The following is a 21495-nucleotide window of genomic DNA, read 5'->3' on the forward strand; positions in this document are numbered from 1 at the left end:
CCCCTCTCCCTTCCGAAAATCCTGGGCACACCTCTCTTTATCTCGGACACATTTTTTAAAAATCAACTCACCAGAAGTTTTTATTATTCCATATTGGAGATTGAAGAAAGATGCGTTCTTCCTGCAGGTTTGGATATGATCCTTTAGGGTGCTGTCGTCTGCCTGCCTTCCCACTTAACCTTAACAAGGCCCTAATTTTCCATCCTTGTGACTTGGATTTTCAAGACTTAGGAAGGTTTCAGACCGAAGGGACACGCGATACATGTCGATTGGAATGGGCCAATCAACAGCAACGTTTAACACCGTAGCGACACAAAAGGCCGCACAAACCTAATTTCGACTTGTGAAATCCTCAGGCGACACGGTGTGAAATCTCCCTTATTAGACCACTGTCATTGTCACCTCGAAGTAGTAGCTCTTGTTGACCACAGAAGACAAAAAATTCTAAAACGTTCCGCAGATAAAATGATTCGTTAATATTGCCAGTAGTTGACTCCTTCTCTCATCCAAGAACGTACCCTCTCCCGCCTTCCAGAGATTAGAAATTACAACGAATCGCCCTACGTGTGGCGCTACCTTTGTTGTGCAGCTTCCAAATGCTGACAAGTCTCTACATAGTGCTCAGTGCACTGCGACAACACCGAAAGCGCAAGAAAAGTTTACGTGCAATATAATCAACAACAGGGTTATAGAACATTCTCCGTCTTGCCTCGATAATTGTCTATCTCCGTAAATCATCGTCACATTATTCAAAAAGCCATAAACCTAATTTTATCTAGTGTAAAATAAAAAAAAAATCCTGCGGGGGGGGGGGCTCGAGCCACCTCAACCCCACGTAAACAGAAAACATTCCTGAAGGGGGGCTCGAGCCTCCTGATTCCACCTTGGATATGTGCTATTGACAATAATAAGGTTATAGAACACTCTCCGTCTTGTCTCGATAATTATTTCTATCAGATTTATAAATTTATTATCTTCACATTATTCAAGACGCCAAAAATCTAATTTTATCTAGTGTAAATTGAAATTTCCTGAGGAGGGAGGGGGGCTCGAGCAACCTCAGCCCCACCTAAGATACGTGCTATTAACAATAACAGAGGTATAAAACATGCTCCATCTTGTCTCGATAGTTATTCCACTCCTTACATTATTTTCACATTATTCAAGATGCCAAAAACCTAATTTTATCTAACGTAAACTGAAAAATTTCCTGGGTAGAGGGTCGAGCTCCCTGTGCCCCATCTTGGATACGTGCTATTATCAATAACAGGATTACAGAACATTCTCCGTCTTGCCTCGATAATTATTTCTCTCCTTAAATTATTGTCACATTATTTTATTTCACACCACAAAAAACCAAAAACCTCATTTTATCTAGTGTAAACCTAAAACTTTCGGGGGGGGCTCGAGCCCCCTAAGCCCCCCCTCTGGATACGTGCCTGTGTGCTGTCACATTAATTCGATCAAATAGTGCCTATCTGATAATTGACCTGCCATTACCATCCACTGCCTTCTTCTTGGATCAAGAGAGGAACAGATATAACCAGACGAAAATCATGTACAGCCGATGATTATACAACTGAAAGAACATTCAGAGAGGTAATACTTTAGAGTATGGATTAGTACAGGTAACAGAAATACCTTTGCAGTCGCTTGAACCAATGCTCACATGATGTGCGTCACTGTAGAGCAATGTGTGTATCAATAGAACAGCTCAGAAAGCAACATGGTCACAGAAGTAACTCGTCCCTAGTATGGTGTGTGATCTCGAACGGTCAACACCGCTGCACATCTGTGTGGCATGGACTCGATGAGGTGATCGATGAGAGGTTTGGTATTCCTCGCCACTCTTCACGTTGGGCAATTTCAGCTCTGGAAGAGTTGAGTAAGGTGCCAACCTACCTACAACGCGTCCGCCATGCGTATCCCAGACAATATCTACGGGATTTTAGTCCAGTAATCACGCTGGCCACTCAATACTCTCGATTCCCTCGTCCTCTGGCATGTTCTGCACTAACACAACTCTGTGAGGAGTTGCATCTATTGCATCTGCGCACGGCATGGCAAGAGGTCTGAGATTCTCGTCCCCATATCTAAGGGCCGTCAAACTGACATTTTGGATGACGTGCAGGTCCGTACATTCATACGAATGTCCAACAATTTTGATTCCAAACCGCACAATTAGTCCACCACTTCCATTTTAGAATGTTTCTTGCATAAAAGCAGGGTTATCACGTGTTGCACATTCCCTCCAGATTAGACACATCTATTGTAAGGCTGGAGTCTGAACCGCGTTGTGGCCGCAACCAAGTTTTTACAGACTGAAAGCTGTAAGGTGATGGAAAACCAGGGACGTCGTTATGGGGGGCTGGGGGGCTTTGGCCCCGGCAGTTGTAACTCTGGCCCCCGCAAACAAAATTTTGATCGATTAAAAATTATCCTAAATTAATACTACATATTATTTTCTGGTAAATTTGTAGCAGAGTTGGAAACGCTGTTCCGAAGAAAATCTTCGGAAGCAAATGTAGGACAGCAAAATTCCACCCTTTCCTTGCTTACCAGATTATAACCAAGGTCATAAAATCTGCCTGCTTAGAGGTTATTACCCTTGCCCTAAGTTCCTGGAAACCAGAGATCCGACCCTTTTGTTGCAAATGACCCTTCCAATACAGATGGAATCAAAGACTCCGCCGTGGCCGAGCGGTCAACAGTAGGTGGTCGAGCGACGTAGGCTATGGAGAGAGTTCTCCAGTACTGACATTGTTCTGAGATTTAAAATTGCTCTATGCTTCAGCTTCAGAGCCACAGATTAGCTTTGTGTTCTTGCTTGCGAGGAAGGTCTGCTATCGGGTTCCTACGGTCACTGTGTATTTGTTCGTGTGTGGGAAGAGTTCTAGCGTTGTTGTGCATTTCCATCTTGAATGGATACATTTATCAAAACCGGATATTTAAAAACTATCTCAAAACATGTGGAAGATGACGGCAATGAAGAGGGTGTTGGTCCAAGTTCTGACGTTCCAAAGTTAGACAAGACAAGTGAATGTACTAATGTGAAAACAATTACTGATCTTGTGGTAGATAATCCTAGGCAACAACTTTTGCAAAACTATCCAAATACTACGTTCGGAAAGCGAAAGCGGTCATTTCAAAAACACTGGTTTGCAGCTGCGCCGTGGCTAAAATATAGTGTGGAACTTGACGCATGCTTTTGTTTTCCATGCCGTAAATTTGGCACAGATTCAGGATATGCAGAACCAAATTTCAGGAAAATAAGGATGCGCAACTGGAAGAAAGCATGTGAAAAAATCAAGGAACACAAAGGAACGTCATACCATCTAAAATGCATGGAACTGTGGGCGAATTACAAAGTGAGTACCAATTACTTTTGTAAAACAATTATATATATATATGTGTGTGTGTGTGTGTGTGTATGTTCGTAGATTAAATTTAAAAAATGAAATATGTGTATGTCTGTATCCAGTGTTCAAATTGAAAAAAATGCTGAGGGAAAAAATTCACAGCTTCCCTATTCTAATTTTGAGAATTGTACCTGACAGAAAGCCAACTGCGTTGGGCAGAAATTTCTCTAGGGGAGGGGTTTCAAGAATCCCGTATCTAAAACATACGGACTGATTTATATAAATTTCTTGAGTTCAAAGTAAATAACACAAATTTTCCAATTAGTGTACAAGGTTTCAGTAATCACTGATCTCGTCTCAGTGGACTTTTATTTAATATCAGAATTATTTTTCTTAGAGGAAGGCAAATTAATCAGGAAATATTTTCTCATTAAATATATATTGTAATTTGCAAACCAACAACAGTATTAATTTTAATGTAAAATTTAGTTCAGAAACTGACAATATATATGTTGATATTAATGTAACATTTACTTGAAATTGAAAGAAATGATTGCGTCAAATTCTGAGCAATGGCAAAATATGATCTAGAATATACTTATGAGGGTAAATTCTTTACATGGTCAGGAGTTAAATTAAAAACTCCCCCCCCCCATTTTAATTCGAACACTGGATGTACTTTGATTTTCGTCAAAGATATGCAACGGTGATACAAGAAATTAATGAATGGACAGTAACAAAAGACACGCCTGCCTGTCCAGGGGAGGACATCGCGTAGTGGTAATGTCGTCACCATATAATTCCATATATATCCTTGGTTCGATATCTAGTGGACGCACATAGTGGTTCTGATCAAACTTTAAACTGTACGTCCAGTCCCGATTGGCCTCCTATTTGTGCATGAAGAGGACATAGAACATTTGGGGACAAAATCGTAATTCGGGAGCTAACGTGCTCAGCCACTGAGGCGGCTAAAATTCAATAGGTTTCCATTTTGGCTATTTTACCTTTTTTCCTACCTCGTAGGTTAATTTTTACGACAAGTCGATGTGGATTGATGAATGATGGACGGATGGAAAAGTGATGGGAGCATAGACAAACAGAATGAGTCACCAATGGCTGGTGGAGGTTTGAACATGGGATCTCTGATTTCGTAGCCCTTTACGCTTACCACTCCGCCACGAACACTGGAATAAATTAAATAAGTAATGCCATGGTTTAGAATGAATGTCGGAGAGAGTGGAAGCCGAGATAATAACATGTACACTAATGCATTGTTGGCATTGCTAGCAGATGTTAACGGTCTACCGATACCTCGCAGAACGGAGAAATAATTTTTACCTATATTTGCATTGTTTTAAAAAAATATATACAGCACTGACGAACGAAGGAACAAAGCTAATCTCCACTGCCTAGAGCAGGGGTTCCCAAACATTTTCGTTTCACGGCGCCCTTCGTGTTTCAAGATTTTTCCACAGCGCCTACGTCATGAATGTAGGCCTATCTAGTACTTGCTTTGATTGACTGAATTGATGTTTTAAGTCCATGCATAGTAAGGCTAATTGGGACTGGACCTACAGTTTAAAGTGGGATCCGAACCACTATGTGACTCCACCGGGTAACGAACCCGGGACCCCTTAATTACAAGGTGGCGAACTCTAATACTACGCCACCGGGGAGGCATTCAGAAGACAGACCACTTCAATGCATCTTATGGAGAGCATCACGTGACGAACCAATCCATGTTTACAGTTTGAACACAGTCACTTATGGATTAACTTCAAGTTCATTCTTGGCCACAAGATGCCTCAAACAGTTGGCAGAAGATGAATCATCAAATTTCACAGTAGCCACTCATGTCTTGACACATGACTTCTACGTTCACGATTTTCTGGGAGGAAATCATTGCATTGAAGGTGCAATAAAGCTGCGTGAAAGTCTCACAGAATTACTCCAGAAGGGAGGATTCAATCTACGTAAATGGTGCTCCAATAGCAAGGCAGTGTTAGAATCTATTCCAGAAGAATTGAAGGCAGTACAGGACCTAGTGCAATTCGACACAGAAGGCACAAAAGCATTGGGAATTTCATGGCGCCCATCTACGGACGAATTTCTCATGGACAGCAAGGTCGCCACAGCAGTGGATGTAGGCTCGTTGAAGATCTTCTCAAAGCGCCAAGTTGCCAGCATAATTGCACAAGTGTTCGATCCAATCGGACTAATATCGCCAGTGGTGATTACATACAAGTCATTCCTGCAGCAGTTATGGCTCCACAATGTAGGATGGGATGATCCGCTTCCTATAGATTTGCAGAAAACATGGCGTCGTCTTCATTCGCAGCTCACATGTATTAACGAAGTAAAAGTACCACGGTTCGTTTTGGCTCCAGGAGACATACGTAAAGTTCAAATTCACGGTTTCTCTGATGCATCAGAGAGAAACTATGGCAGCGTTCTCTTCGTAAGATCAATTGATTCAGAGGGCCACATAAGTTTGAACTTATTGTGTTCAAAGTCCAGGGTGGCTCCGGTGAAGAGAACCACTCTTCCACGTTTGGAATTATGTGCGGCAGTTCTACTAGCCAAACTCGTACACAAAGCATTGTCCATACTTCGTCTATGTATAGACACCATTCACCTATGGACCGACTCAAAAATTGTCCTAGCTTGGCTGGCGTCACCAGCCAGTAAATGGAAACCTTTTGTTGCCAACCGAGTGGCAATTGTACAGGAATTCACACAAGTCAGTGATTGGAAGCACGTTCCGTCAAAAGACAATCCTGCAGATCTGATCTCACGAGGAGTCGATGCAAAAACTATCAGATCACTTCAGCTTTGGTGGCACGGACCCACCTGGCTCCAAGAAGATGAGACACAGTGGCCATCATCCAGTTTAGCATTCCGTCCAGACGACAACACTATTCCAGAGCAGCGTAAGGTAGCAGCTACCACATTGGTCACTCATGTAACAACTGAAGAAGAAATCATATCTAGATATTCAAGTTTATCCAAGCTACTGAGAGTAATGTCACTCTGCAAAAGGTTCATCAGCAATTGCAGAAACTCAAGAGAGAAAAGGAGTGAAGACCTTACCACCTTTGAAATTCAAGGCGCCACACTTGCTTGCATCAAGATAACACAACGTGCATTCTTCTCTCAGGAAATCAAAGATTTGTCTGACAAGCAGCAAGTACACAACAAAAGCATTTTGAGGAACCTTCATCCATTTCTCGACAATTAAAAAGTAATTCGTGTCGGAGGAAGATTGGAAAACAGTGAATTGGAGTTTCAAAGCAAGCATCAAATTATTCTTCATCCGAAGAGTCATTTCGCGAAAATTCTGATAGCATCAGAACACAAAAGACTTATGCATGCTGGTCCACAGCTTCTCATATCATCACTTCGTGAGAAATACTGGATACCTCGCATACGACAGGTGGTCAAACAGATCATTCATCAGTGCAACATATGCTATCGTTTGAAGGCTTCAGCCGCCCAGCAGCTGATGGGGCAGTTACCCTCCAGTAGAGTGAGACCCAGCAAGGCATTCCATCACGTAGGCGTTGATTACGCAGGGCCATACCACATCAAGACCGGAGCCGCAAGAAGCAGATCCACAAGAAAATGCTACATTGCAGTTTTCACTTGTCTTGCCACAAGGGCAATTCATCTAGAGATTGTCTCAGACTTGACATCACAAGCCTTCATCGCAGCCCTACTACGCTTCACCGCGAGAAGAGGAAAGTGTGCAAGTATTTTTAGCGACAATGCTACCACGTTCCATGGTGCTAAAAATGAATTGCAGGAATTACGTAAACTCTTTCAATCACAAGAGTTCAACAAGGACATCAACAGATTTTCAGCAGAAGAGAATTTCCAATGGAAGTATTCTCCACCACGCAGTCCATCATTCGGCGGGATTTTTGAAAGTGCAGTGACGTCTATGAAATACCATCTTCGCAGAGTAGCAGGAAACGCCGTGCTAACATACGAAGAACTAGTAACTCTACTATGCCAAATAGAGGCCTGCCTCAACTCCCGTCCTCTTTCCACACTCCCTGATTCTCATGATGAATTCAGCTACATTACCCCTGGTCATTTTCTTATTGGAGGTCCTCTAACCTCATTTCCTGAACCAAACATTACAGATCTGTCTGCCAACAGATTATCCAGATGGCAGCGCATACAGCAGTTCCAGCAGCGAGTGTGGAGGAAGTGGTCTCAGGACTATCTGCATAGTCTGCAGCAGCGACAAAAATGGACAGCCGTTCAGTCGAATTTGAAGCCTGGCACACCAGTGCTATTGAAGGAGGACAATCTTCCACCACTCTCGTGGAGAGTCGGCGTCATCCAAGAAGTGTTTCCGGGAAGGGATAACCTAGTGCGCGTAGTCACCGTTCGTACTAGAGACGGAGTCTACAAGAGAGCATTAAGCAAAATTGTGCCTTTACCACATTGGGAAGAACACGCTCCATGAAGCTAAAGTATTGACAATATATCCCCTAGTGTTAGGTTGGATGTGAACATTCCAACGGGGGGGAGTATGTTGGAGAATTATCTCTAGAAACTAACCACGACATATCTTTTTATATTCTTGTATTCGCAAATAACAGAACTTTTCTCTTGCTCATTTTGCTAATGCATTTGTTTCTATATAACCAATTGCTTATTTTGTGTATATCCAGTGCTTTAAGAAACCTGCACTCCCATTGGTCAGTTCATATCGGGTGCGGTGCCTAGTTGCCGCCATCTTTGCGCGGAAGCTTACTTTCGCCAGTGTTCGTGCAGAAGTCACTCCGGCAACAGCCGAGTTACCGCGTTGCGGATATTCATCAAATACGTAAGCCTAACGTGGCTACGTTTCATTCAGCATATCAGTGAAGTGCAGTGATATGTAGTTCAGTTTCACAGGAACATTACAGTGCTGATATCATTCAGTGAAGAACTAGTGACGTGTTATTGTAACACCGGCTTCCAATTTCACATAAACAGTTTACTGAGGCAGGAGTGCAGGACAGTGTAATTACGTGTCATGTGTACATATTTATTATTAATATAACGTTATAGTTTTATTAAGTGCCTTCATTTTCTTTACACCTTAAGAAGATCGCGGTGAACTCAGCTCTATAGTAATACAATCCATTCCAGGGAGACAATCAGGTTCCTACCGGGCAGCAAACGCAAACACTGGTGGTAGGAGGGAAAATGCCATAAGTAAACAATAATAGCTGCAGAAAACAGATCGAGGTTGAGAAAAAGGATTTCTGATGTTTTACAGTCTTGCAAGAGCCGAAGTGGTCTATTTTGTCTACCCCCGTCGCGAACCTGTGAATGCAGCGCGCTGTGACGCCAGAGTCCCGGGTTCAAATCCCAGTTCGGACATGGATGTTTGTCCTCAATGAACAAGTCGAGATTTCACATCAATTGAGATGAGTTTTGTGTGAGGAAAGCTGCCCCTTAGGGGCTTCACTTTAATAAAAATAAAATAAAAAGGATCTGACTGCCATGCGAAAGACCCGGGTTTGATTTCCGGGTAGGTGATCTAAGGTTGGAGTTTTTCCGGCCTTGTACCCGTATAAAGCGGCTCTGGGGCTGCGCCAGCCTCAAATCAATGGGTACCTGGGGGGGGGGGTAAAAGCTGCAGTAGTATGGGGCTGATCACCACCTCCAAAATGGTCCAGTTCGAGAATGTGTGGGGCCCTATCCCCACATCCTCTAAATGTGCCTTCATGCCACAGTGGTACGCACAGGTAACTTTATCTTTTTATAGTGTTTGGGATGGAATTGAAATATTAAAATATTATACTGGCATAAATAGGATACTTGTATTTTGTGCATGAAATGTTTCATTGCATTAGTGATAAGAGCTTTCGAAATGATTGATTTAATAGTTAATTGGTTCTAATGTAGCCATTATGTAAAATTCATACATCCACAACCCGAAATCCGGACAGTCGGGCCGACCTGCGTGCGAAGTGATTAGCATAGCGTGCTAAAACGCCGGGTGTCCTGGGTTCGAATCCCGGCCACGACGTAGAAGTTTTTTTTGTGAGTTGCCGTTCAACAATTTCATCTAATACGCATTCTTCATTTGTTGCAAATATCCAAGTATCAGAAAGCGACGAATAATAACAAAATTAATCAGTCAATCAACGGACACTCGGTTCTAGGATCAGATCCAGGTACCCGGTTCCGGTTAATCCGAACTTTTTATTGTTTGCCATCTCTAGCATATACGTATGTAATCATGTATTATTTATACGCGGATCTTCCCGATGCCGTAGTGGTTACGTCCTCGTCTTGTAATCAAGGAATCCCGAGGTCGATACCAGGTGCAGGCACATTGTGGTTCGGACTCCACTTTAAACTGTAGGTCCAGCCCTAGCTAGCCTTTCTGTGCATAAAACAAATTTAAAAACAAACTCTACATTTATTTATGCATATATAGTATGGTCTGTTATCTACATTTATAATGGAAGAATAGTGTGTTTTACAATAATAAAAATAATGTAGTAACCAGCCCTGTTACGGAAACGCCACTGCTTTAGAAACATATTTGTCTCTCAGACTCAAACTCTCGGACCAAATTCCAATTTCATATTTTTCTTGGTCCGGAACACACTTCACCAATTTCATGCCACCACTTCCAGTCCATAATTTAAAAGCTACCCAGTTAAAAGCCAAAAGACATGTTGCTTTCTTTTCATCTTCTAAACCTGTTGTGTGTTGGGGCGAAACCACCCGCCGTGTTCCAAACCCTCTTTCTACAAGGTCATTAGCCGACCGCGAGCAGCTGCAGTGAACCTGCCGGCCGGCAACAGGGTTGCCCTGTCAAGAAAAGTGAAAAAAGTCTGATATTTCACAAATAAAATGAATTAATTAATTATGGGGACGTTGATGCAGAAAATGAAAATATCGATCAGTGGTTCTCTAGAAACATCCTTTCTCAGCGTTCAGTTAAAATTTGAAAATTATCTGTCTACTGGTTCTCGAGATAATCGTGACTAAAGTTACGCCCATAAGCTTACATGGAAAATTGCTCAAACCTTCGCCGGGGTAGGAGATCGCCTTAAGTTAAAAAAATAAACATATTTAAAATTCAGAAACATTTTTTATGTAACAAGTACGAAATAAGAACATGTATTTGGAACAATCATATCGATGACTGAATTTCATTGAAAATATTGGAACATCACGCCGGGGCCCCGTAAGCCTACCAGAGCGCCGCGGCGCACACTTTGGGAACCACTGGTCTAGAGATTACAATTTCTGTAAAACTGAGTCCTAGGTTTGAATCCTGAAGGAGATATTATTTTCTTTCATTATTACAATAACTTGTCATCGTAATCAAAAATAGTTTAAAGTCCATTTTATGCTCAAATATATTAGAGTTGACGAGCTGTATCTTGGCGGGTGGCCTTGGCTATTCCGCGCAGAGTGTGAGAGAGGTACGTTTATGTAGTTGCCACCTACTCGCCCTTTGGGTGGTCAACAGCAAGGACAGAAAGGAAGGTACTGACGCGCAGCTGTAGCTCCTCCCCCAGGTTACTGCGCAGCCGGGCTTGGGCATTGTTCACCCGCTTAGATACAGCTCGTCAACTCTAATTGGAACTGGATTTATAATGTCAATTGGACTCCGACCCATTGTGTAATGTGCCTCCACCGGGACTTGAACCTGGCACTCTTTGGTTATAAGGGAACGTGGTAAACCACACCTGGGAGGCCCGCCGTGGTGAACGTGTCGTTATAAGAAATATACAATATAAAGCAAAAATGTGAATTTGTTCTTGAGAATGTTAAAAAACAACAAGAAAAACCAGAATATTTGAGTCGCTAATAATATTCTGCATATTACATATAATTGTGATGGCCGTTTGCGAGTTTTCCTTCATTAATTGCCATTTATAATCGTCAACATTGCGATTAACTAAAAGTAACAAAAAAGCGGTACAAAATTTGAAAAATAAAATATACATAGAATAAAAGTAATTGGCAATTAATGAAGGAAAACTTACAAATGAACTGAAAAGAAAGGTAATAACAAGTTGATATTTACTACCTACTTTTGGGCTTTTTGAAGTTGTCATTTTTGGCTCCAATTTACCTGTCTATTTAGCATGGTTTGTGGCTATTATAAACGCGCTCCCTGCTGATAACACGAACTGAGACAGAAATAAACAAAGTGTGAAAATACCTAAGTCAGTGTCTTAATGACACTTGTACAAACCACCAACGTCGTTTTGCGATAATGCAGGGTGCAAGTTTAGAGGTGCACAATTTTCGAAAGAAAAGTGGCACGCGTCCTATTTTTCCTATTACATCTCGAGGCATTGGTGTACACATGGGGGAGCTGATGAGGCTACAACTCTCCCGAAACTTTGAGAAGAACAAAATTTTGAAATTAAATCTGTAAAGAACTCGGGGAAAAAAACAAATTGGTAAGTGCAACTCCACACCCCCTAAAATGACCCTAGATACCATTTCTCTCTTTGAACAACTTTAAAAAGGAATCCCAAAAGTGGTAATTACCAAATATTTTATATTGTCTCTCTCCACCTCCCCTCCGAAAGAAAATCCTGCGTACGTTTGTGTCTGGAGGAGAGTTACAAATCACTCGCGTAATGTAAAGTGCTGCTTGCGATGGAATACTGCTAGAATTTAAATTTGAAAATAATTTCAATGTTAAAGGCGTCATCATTATTACTATTATTAATATGATTTTGTAACGTCCTATTATTGTTATCATTACGTCCCTGCCTAAATTCGCAGCCAGAAATACGATTGATTCATTGAGTTATTGTTTTAAGTCCACTTTATGCACAGTAAGGCTAATGGGGACTGGACCTACAGTTTAAAGTGGGGTCCGAACCACTATGTACCTCCACCGGGTATCGAACCTGGGACCCCTTAATTACAAGGCAACGACGCTACCACTTTTTTTTCACACTTTTTCTCACTTTTACATTTTTCATTTGTTACAGTTTCTCAGTTTCTTATCATCTGGACAAACACAAATACCCATGTCTAACCCGGGACTCGAACCCGGAACCCCTGGCGTTGTAGCGCGCTATGCTAACCACACCGCCACGGAGGTCGACGACCACTGCGCCATCGAGGAGGCCCAGAAATACGAATAAAACGCGATCTTCTATCTTCAGGAAAGCAACGTCTTGACAAGGCACAAGGCGGTCCTAAGACCAGCACAAAGCTTGAATGGAGACAATACAACAAGCTTGTTCATCAAATGTTGGCGCGAAGGTTGCGGACAACCAAAGGCGGCACTGCGTCCCAAATACTTTCTGAACTGCCTGTCATAAAATATTCCTGCGAGAGGACAGTCGTCACCTGTCGAACCTGACAAATTGCAAGGAGCGGTCTTTCTTGCTTTAAGGGAACAAGGGAAAGATGGAGAAGATAAAGGGAAGGAAATGACAATCAAATGGTAGAGAAGACTTATCCCTGGGTTGTACCCCTGCTGTTTGAGAGCACAGTTTCTGAAAGGCAATACGCAAATACGATAGGTCACACTAAAAGTTTTTAGACACGCGCAAGTAAAACACTGGAGATCAAAAGTATGAATGCTATAATTTTTCAAAGTATTCTCCATGACAGTTGATACACTTGTTCATCCGCTCAAACCAAGTGTGAAAGCACTGGGACCACACATCTGCAGGCACCTCTTGAATGCACTGAACGAAGGCGGTGACTGCCTCCTCGGGAGTAGGAAATGAAGAACCTCGTAATGTATCCTTGATTTTAGGGAACAGGAAGAAATCACAAGGGGCGAGGTCGGGACTGTAAGGAGGATGAGTCATTTCTTCGATGTTGGAGGCTTTGAAGAATTCAATTGTTCGTACTGCTGTATGGCTGCGCGCATTGTCTTGATGCACAATAATGCGACTTCGTGGGCGTTTTTCACGAACTTTCCGTACGATCTCCGGTAAACAAACCGTAGTGTACCATTCAGCATTAACGGTCCGACGTCCCTGTAGCGGCACTGTTGCAATATGGCCCGTCCGACTGAAGAAAGTGGCAACCATTTGTTTGCCAACACTTCGTCCCTTCCTGACTTTTGTTGGTGGGTCTTCATCCGGGAAGATCCACTGCGTCGACTGTCGTTTGCTCTCGGGTTCATAACAGTACACCCAAGTTTCGTCACCTGTTACGATGTCATACACTGCATTTGATTGTCCTTGGTTAAATTTGTCCAGCATTTTCATGCAACATGTGACCCGTGCCTGCTTTTGCTACTGAGTAAGATGGTGTGGGATCCATCTGGCACAGAGCTTCCTGACACCAAGGCGGTCATGCAGGATCGTTTGAACCTGACTCATACCAATACCCAGTGTTGGACTAATAACTGCATATGTCACCCGGTTATCCTCCTCTATCATGCGACGCACTCTGTCGACGTTTTTTGAGAAGTTGCTGTCACAGGACGACCATCACGTAATTCATCACTGAGTTTCTGACGTCCACGTCGAAATTCTAAAAACCAATTAAACACAGTCGCACGGCATGGGGCTTCCTCCTGAAATGCATTTCGGAGCCTTTCATAACATTGCTGCTGCGTTAAACCTGCTCGAAAATCGTAAAAAATCATTGCTCTGAAGTGCTCCCGTGTTAAATCCATTTTACTGTACACACACGACAATAATTGCCTAATTTCTGGCACACAACAATTAACAACTATAAATTCTGCAGCATTATCACTTCACAGACTACTAACTTCAACATATCCTAGAGACAATGTATTGCTGCAATCAGTGTTGCCGCATCTAAAAACTTTTAGTGTCACCCACGCATGGTTAAATTTTCCCTTCCCCAGTAAATCTTTGTTTCCGATTCATTTTGTTCATTCTGCTAGATTTTGCTTCTATCCAGGGTGCCAAGTACCAGAACGGTCCAATGACCTCGGTGCCCTCGAGCAAGGAATAACTTGAGTGAGGGGGCAGGAGGGCTTTGGGGGAGGGAGGCGGGGCAGATGCAAGAGGACGAAGAAAATGTAGCAGTTTACTTACATGATGACTCGTGAAAGTAAAATTGTTATTGCTTGCTTGAAAGAATGAAAGATATGAAATTAGTAATATTTTTCTAGTTTGCTTCGCTCTCAATACAAGCGTTTCTAATAAGTAACAAATTATAATTGTTATCCCAAAAAACTGTGTATGTGTGTGTGCGTGTATGTAATATGTTTTGTTAATGATGACACACTGGATACCAAATAATGTAAAAAGTAAAGTGCTCCCCTGTGCTTTTCACCACGCCATGTAGGCGTATAGAGAGTGTGGAGTTTGGGCTCCATACTTTCTTGATCACGGCCGAAGGTGGCCGCCTTTACCCGCCAGAGTTCCCTCCATGTACCCACTTTATACGACGCTGGGTGAGCGCCCGTGCCGCTTGAACAGATGGGAAAAAATCCCGGTTCACCTCCGCCGGGGATCGAACCCGGGTCTTTCTCATGGTAGTCAGACGCCCGAACGATTGAGTTCTAGGACACCAAATAATGACTAAAACTATATGCGGGAGTGCTCTGAAAATACTAAATAGTTAAAATCTGAAAATGTGTTGTGCTTATTGATACACAGAAATTATTCTCAGTTGTAATTAATAATGGTAATTATGAAAATATTTCGTTGTGGAATTGTATTACAATTAAAGAACAGGTATAACAGTTTTTTCAGTGATTTTATAGTAAAAACAGTATGCTATTTAGCGCAGCTTTGTGTGAATTCACTGAAAACCGCAAGCCTTCGCACAGAAGTTTGATATCAAATATAACCAACATGAGATTGAGGTACTACAAAACTATGTTCGTAATATAAAACAAACAACCACACTAAACAGCATTTCTGACCTGCATTCAGCTTTGCCGGAAACAATTTTTCCAATTACAGCAGAGCTGTTACAAGTAGCATTAACGTTACCAGTATCATCTTGTGCGTGTGAACGATCTTTTAGCGTGCACAAGAGATTAAAATCTTACCTCAGAAACAAATCAAACCAAGAAAGAACATCTGCTTTGGCAACCATAAACATAGAACAAGAAATTTCAACGTCATTAAATGTTGATCGTGTCATAGACTCGTTTGCATTACAAACGAAACGACGTCATTCTTTGATAGTTCCAAGAATGTAACTTACGGTAATGGCCTCGGTCTCAAGATTAGCAATTGCTACGTAAGTAAGCACGAACACAAATGTGTCAACAGTCCACAGCTGCGACTCCTGTATATAGTTTAAAACTGTGTTTACAAGCTTCGTTGTACTGATTTTTGCATGTCTCAGCAGAGAGGAATTTTCAAAAACATCTCTCCTCTGAAAGTGCTAAGCAGATTTCGTAAATTTTGAAAAATGAATATGTGTAAGATTTCATCTGTAGGTTTGTTTGTTTGATTTGTTGTCTTCACTTTATGCACAGAAAGGCTAATCAGAACTGGACCTACAGTTTAAAGTGGGATCCGAACCACTGTGCCATTATCTCCACCGGATATCGAACCCGGGACCCCTTGATTACAAGGCGACGACCTTACCACTACACCATCGGCGAGGCCCTTTCACCTGTAGGTTTGGAAGAATCCTCATGATGGTTGCATTTGTAGCTGTGTTGAAAATAAATGTAGTAGTTTTGTCTTTCCGGAAACTTAATATCAAATATCTTGACAGACAATAATGCAATCCACAGGAGGATTCTCCAGAATAGCTAAATAGGAAAAATCCTGCACAGAATAATTTATCAGATGTCAAGAAATCAGCTTAGCACTTCCACAGTAGTTTCGATAAAAAAGAAGAAGTTGTCATTGAGACAGGCAGAAAGTAAAATACATTAAGAAAACTGTAAAGTAATAGTTTAATAGTAGTACTTTCATAAATTGATTTGCTTCCTGAAAATTCTTGAACTCTAATGTTTATTTGACCTCCAGTATTCACATATATATTAGGTGCATTCAAATGAAAAGGTCCATTTCCTTGCAGAAACTTTATTACAGTAGTTGGCTACACCTATTCACCGTATGAGGTAAGACACTGGTTCCACTTTGAAACAAGGTTATGAATTCCTTGGTAGAAGAAGTCCTTGTGCTGGGAATGAAACAATTCCCTGACAGCTTCCTGCAGCTCAGGACTCGAGGCAAAGCGTCGTCCTCTGAGGTGTTTTTTCATAGGTCCGAAAATGTGATAATCACATGGACTCAAGTCAGGACTGTAGGCAGGGTGGTCTAGCACTTCCCAATGGAATGATTGCAACATATCCTGTGTCTGTCTGGCTGTATGGGGACGAGCATTGTCCTGGAGTAAAATGATGCCTTTGCTGAGCTTTCCTCGAAGTTTATTCCTGATTGATGGCCGTAGACGATGCAGTGTTTCACAGTACGTGTTTGCGTTAATTGTGTGTCCCTCCGGAAGGAACTCCACTAGCAGTGGCCCTTGGTCATCGAAAAATACTGTCATCATAAGTTTGCCGACTTTAGGTAGTGACTTGCTTTTCTTTGGTTTTGGTGATCCTGTATGCTTCCATTCCATGCTGTCCCTCTTTGATTCTGGCTGGTAATACGGGCAGATGGATTCATCTGCAGCAATGATTTTTGCTGATAAAGTCCTCACCTTCATTCCTGTATCGCATCAGATGAGCCAATAACATTCCCATTCTGCACATTTTTTGTTCCTCTGACAAACCCTTTGGCACCCATTGTGCGCACACTTTCCTGTAAGCCAGTCTGTGCCTCACAATGTCATGCACACTTCCCAATGACACGTTCACTTGTTCGCCAATGGCTGCCAGGGATATTCGTCTGTCTTCTTGAATAAGGTTGTCAATAGCATCCACTGTCCAATCAGGAATGCGATTTTTCAACTGTCCCGGCCGAGCATCGTCCTTCAATGTGTTTCGTCCACCACGAAAACGCCTACATCATTTTCTCAGTTTTGTCCGATACACAACTTTCATTCTCCTATGAATGTCCGCTGGATGTACTCCTTCGACATGAAGAAACCGAATGACACCCCACTGTTCTTCCTTGGACACGTCCCTTAATGTCAGCTCCATTGTTCAGCACAGCGTTCCACCTGGGGGGAAGAAAGTGAAGGTGATTAGATAACGGACACGTTCTACCTGGACACACTTGCGCATGCGCTGATGCCTCATTACTAAGACGTCATATATACCTGTGGGTATACAAAACACATGAAATTACTGTCTCGTATAAAACGCTTTTTCAGAAAAAATAAAATGGACCTTTTCATTTGAATGAACTAAGTATTATATACATTTCGTAGTAGTTTTATATACCAATGCACTATATATGTAGCAATATTATAATGTAATATAATGTACATATAAAACATATATATATATATATATATATATATATATATATGTGTGTGTGTGTGTGTGTGTGTGTGTGTGTGTGTGTGTGTGTGTGGGTGTGTGTGTGTGTGCATCACACAGAGTTGTTTAACTTTACTGTCTGGTAATATTTGCATAGGAACAAATTTTAGATTTGGCCCCCCCGAACTGATCAACCTAGCTACGTCCCTGTGGAAAACACACCGTGAGCCTATATGCCTAGATGCCATCTTTAAGAAGGCGATTGCAGACAGTTTGGGATGACTCCTGCGCCCTATTGTTGTGAGAATGGCATGTTGTAGTTTCGTTGCATTCTGTCATCTATTCCAATTGGTTGTTAACAAGAGGCGCCCCTTGCCTCTTGCTGTTGTTGCTCTCGGACGGCCTTGACCTTGCTTTCGTCGCACATTTCCCGTAGTTGGAACAAAATCTACAGACGAGAAATGGCACTTCGATACACTCCAAGGGCTACAGATACCTCTCGCTGTCTGTCCAGCTTCCATCCTTCCTATGGATCTCCACGCCACTGATTCAGGTAAATCGCACTTCAGAGGTATTGTATCACTTGCCCACGTTCGTCAATGAACTCTTACATTGTCCTTGGACAGCTACTGTCATTCTCACAGCTGCGCACGTTAGTTGTCAATTCAGATATATCGGCATTAATGATGGGCAACTTGTAATTAACGCAACTGGAGGGTATAAAAAAAGGTCGTAAACTTCCGTTTGTTTATCGTCACTTCGGACTTTGTCAGTTGTTCAGAAGAAATTGACCCAACTCTTTCGGTCACACCTTCACATATAGTTATTGCGAGAAATATGGAATATATGTTGAGAAATGTTCTGAAATATGGAAATAATGTGTAAAAATAACTAAAATATGAGCCAAAATATTAACTGAATTTTTCGAGTCTATATGCATTAATAATAATAATAATAATAATCCGTTGCGCAACAGCCCATGAAGGGCCTAGGCATACCTACCGACTGCCGATCTCCCTCCCACGCTTTCCTTCGTTACCTCTAAGCGTGGAGATCTTCAACCAGTATTATAGTCGGGGGGTCAGCCCGACGTATCCCCAGCCGTTATAGTAGGTCTTCTCGACCGGATTACGCTCACTCACTCGGAGCTCCCCAATTTCCTCACGATGGTGGGTTGCCACCGGCCCTATACGCAGGCCGAATAAATTCCGACCAGAGCCGGATTCGAACCTACGCCGTCCCGCAGCAAACGATCTCAAGACGAGTGAACGCCTTAACCCGCTCGACTACGGAGGAGAACCTATATGCATTAATGCGCAAAGATAATAGAAAATATCACTGATTTCATCATACGAGGGGGTATCCAAAAGTTTTAATTATAATAAAGAAGTTATAGAGATATTTACATGAAACTTTTTGTGCATAATCAGTGTCATTGCCATGCATACTTGTGCAAATATCAAATCTTTGTCTAACGTAGTTTTCTTTCCGAAGGCTGTAGAAGACATCAACCTGCATGATGAACAAAATTGAAGCCCGAAGTGTCATAAAGTTTCTCCGTTTGAAGGGCAACAACGCACGCCAAATCCACGACGAAATGAAAGCTGTGTATGGGGATGCAAGCCCATCATATGACACGGTTGTGAGGTGGAAGAGGAACTTTCAAAGTGGTCACATGTCCCTGGCAGACGAGCCACGAGCGGGTAGACCCTCAATCAAGGATGATCTTGCCATGGTGAAGAAAGTGGAGGCCGTTATCCTCGACGACAGAAGAGCGACCATGGAAAGAGTGATGGCGGAGACTGGACTAAGTTACGGAAGTGTGTGGAGGATTATTCATGAGGAACTGCACATGAATAAGGTGTCTGCACGCTGGGTACCTCGCTTGTTGACACCTCTTCAAGAGCAAACTCGCCACGACTTTTCCCAGCAGAATTTGACTCTGTTGGAGCGGAATGAAGATGATTTTTTTGCTTGTCTCGTCACTATGGACGAGTGCTGGGTATACCTCTACGATCCGGAGACGAAAGAAATGAGCAAGGAGTGGAAACATCCATCCTCCCCCCTCCCAAGAAGGCGAAGGTCCAGAAATCTGCCGGGAAGGTGATGCTGTCCGTTTTTTGGGATAACCGCGGGGTAATCTTAACAAATTACCTTCCGAAGGGCGAGACCGTCAACAGCGATTACTACTGCAACCTTCGGAGAAACTGCATAATGCATTGAAACAAAAACGACGTGGCATGATCAGCAAAGGCGTCCGTCTCCTGGCCGACAATGCACGCGTCCATACGGCCCAAGCATCCGTTGTCACCGCCCACCGGTTAGGCTATGAACTTTTGCAGCATCCACCTTATTCACCTGATCTTGCACCAAGCGACTTCTTCCTCTTTCCCGGGATGAAGAAACCACTTCGTGGTCGGCGATTTGACGACAGAGAGGATGTCATTTTCGAAGTGGAACAGTGGTTTTCGAGCAAAGCGGAGGACTTTTACAAAGAGGGCTTGAAACAGGTGAAGAAACGCTGGCAAAAATGTGTGACTCTGCAGGGAGACTACGTGGAGAAGAACTAACTTTGACCACTGCAAGTGACTATTGTATGTTTTTTATTTCATGGTGATAATTAAAACTTTTGGATACCCCCTCGTATTTACATATAAGTCCGTTCCATGATTATTATTAATTAATTTTTGTGTACATCAGTAATTCCATTTCTTTTCTATTTTGTAATTCACTACAAATAAATACAATATTATTTCTTCATTCGCCAACGCGAGCCTTAACATGGCTTACGACAATGTAACAGTCCAACAATGCTCACGTGATAATCGTTTCCGTAGACCATATCTTACAAATATGGATATACAAAAAGAAAAAAAATGTCCCTGTAAAGCAGATTTAGAATTGATTGGCTTCTTACAATTTTCCAAAGCCTAAATTTGGCCAACAGGATCAAGAGGTAAGTGTTGTTTATGTATGTAAAAATCAAATGTGAACTGTGCTCTCGTTCAAACTTTTAACAGTTCGCAATTGAGGACCTCCACGAAAAATGGGCCCAAGTTCACTTTTATCTGAAGTTAATTTTTTAGGGTTAAAGTACTCTTTATGTGCCGAGGCAAAAAAGGTCCTTCCACAGAGGTGCTAGGTGTTGTTGTTAATGTAGTAGGTTGTTGTTACTGATATAAAAACGTGTTTACAACCTGTGGTGACCAGAATAAAACATTACCTTATTTTCTGTCCACCACAGCTTCACTCGCCATTAGTGAGTGAGAATAGCGCCACCAGTATGTATTTCAAAATTGTTGCTGATTACATTTACGTGTGCAAGTTGGTTTCCCGATAGGTGGCTATCGAATCGAGAACAAACTTTTGCGCACGCGCATTTTCATTCTGTAATGCAAACGTCCTTCGCAAAAACTGAAAATCAGTGTGTGTGTGTACCAGTGTTTCCTCCCCTTCAACATTCGTCTTCGCCAGCACCTTACGTGAGAAGGAAAGAACATAGAGTGCCACACACGTAAATTTGCCGTTGCGTAGAAACGTATTTTCGTTTCGTCTCCCTCTCTCTTAGCATCACGTGTTCTACCCTGCTCGAAAACCTTCGCTATTGTTGCCATATTGTCATTCCATTCCTGGACACACTCGCGCAAACTTCATTGAAAACAATTGAACAGCGCTCCAGCTCGCGGTTCCCACCGGTCAGCAGGGACGGCAATGTGGCAATATAGCACGGCGTAGTCGTTGCTTCTTTTATGCAGTGCATGTTCATTGGCTAGCTAGTAACTAGTGTTGCCAACTGTAATAATGAAGCAC

The 21495-nt window shown here is 42.3% G+C and overlaps 1 protein-coding gene across 1 annotated transcript; it reads left to right on the top strand.

Moving 5' to 3' along the window:
• The first annotated feature begins 19282 nt into the window (after positions 1 to 19282).
• On the top strand, positions 19283 to 19792 carry LOC145986921 (protein GVQW3-like). Its single transcript, XM_083121387.1, has one exon. It carries the CDS (start codon positions 19283 to 19285, stop codon positions 19790 to 19792), a length of 510 nt encoding a protein of 169 aa, XP_082977513.1.
• Positions 19793 to 21495: the final 1703 nt, after the last annotated feature.

Source organism: Lepisma saccharinum, chromosome 4 (genome assembly GCF_977018435.1).
Source record: "Lepisma saccharinum chromosome 4, izLepSacc3.1, whole genome shotgun sequence".
Classification (NCBI taxonomy): domain Eukaryota; kingdom Metazoa; phylum Arthropoda; class Insecta; order Zygentoma; family Lepismatidae; genus Lepisma; species Lepisma saccharinum.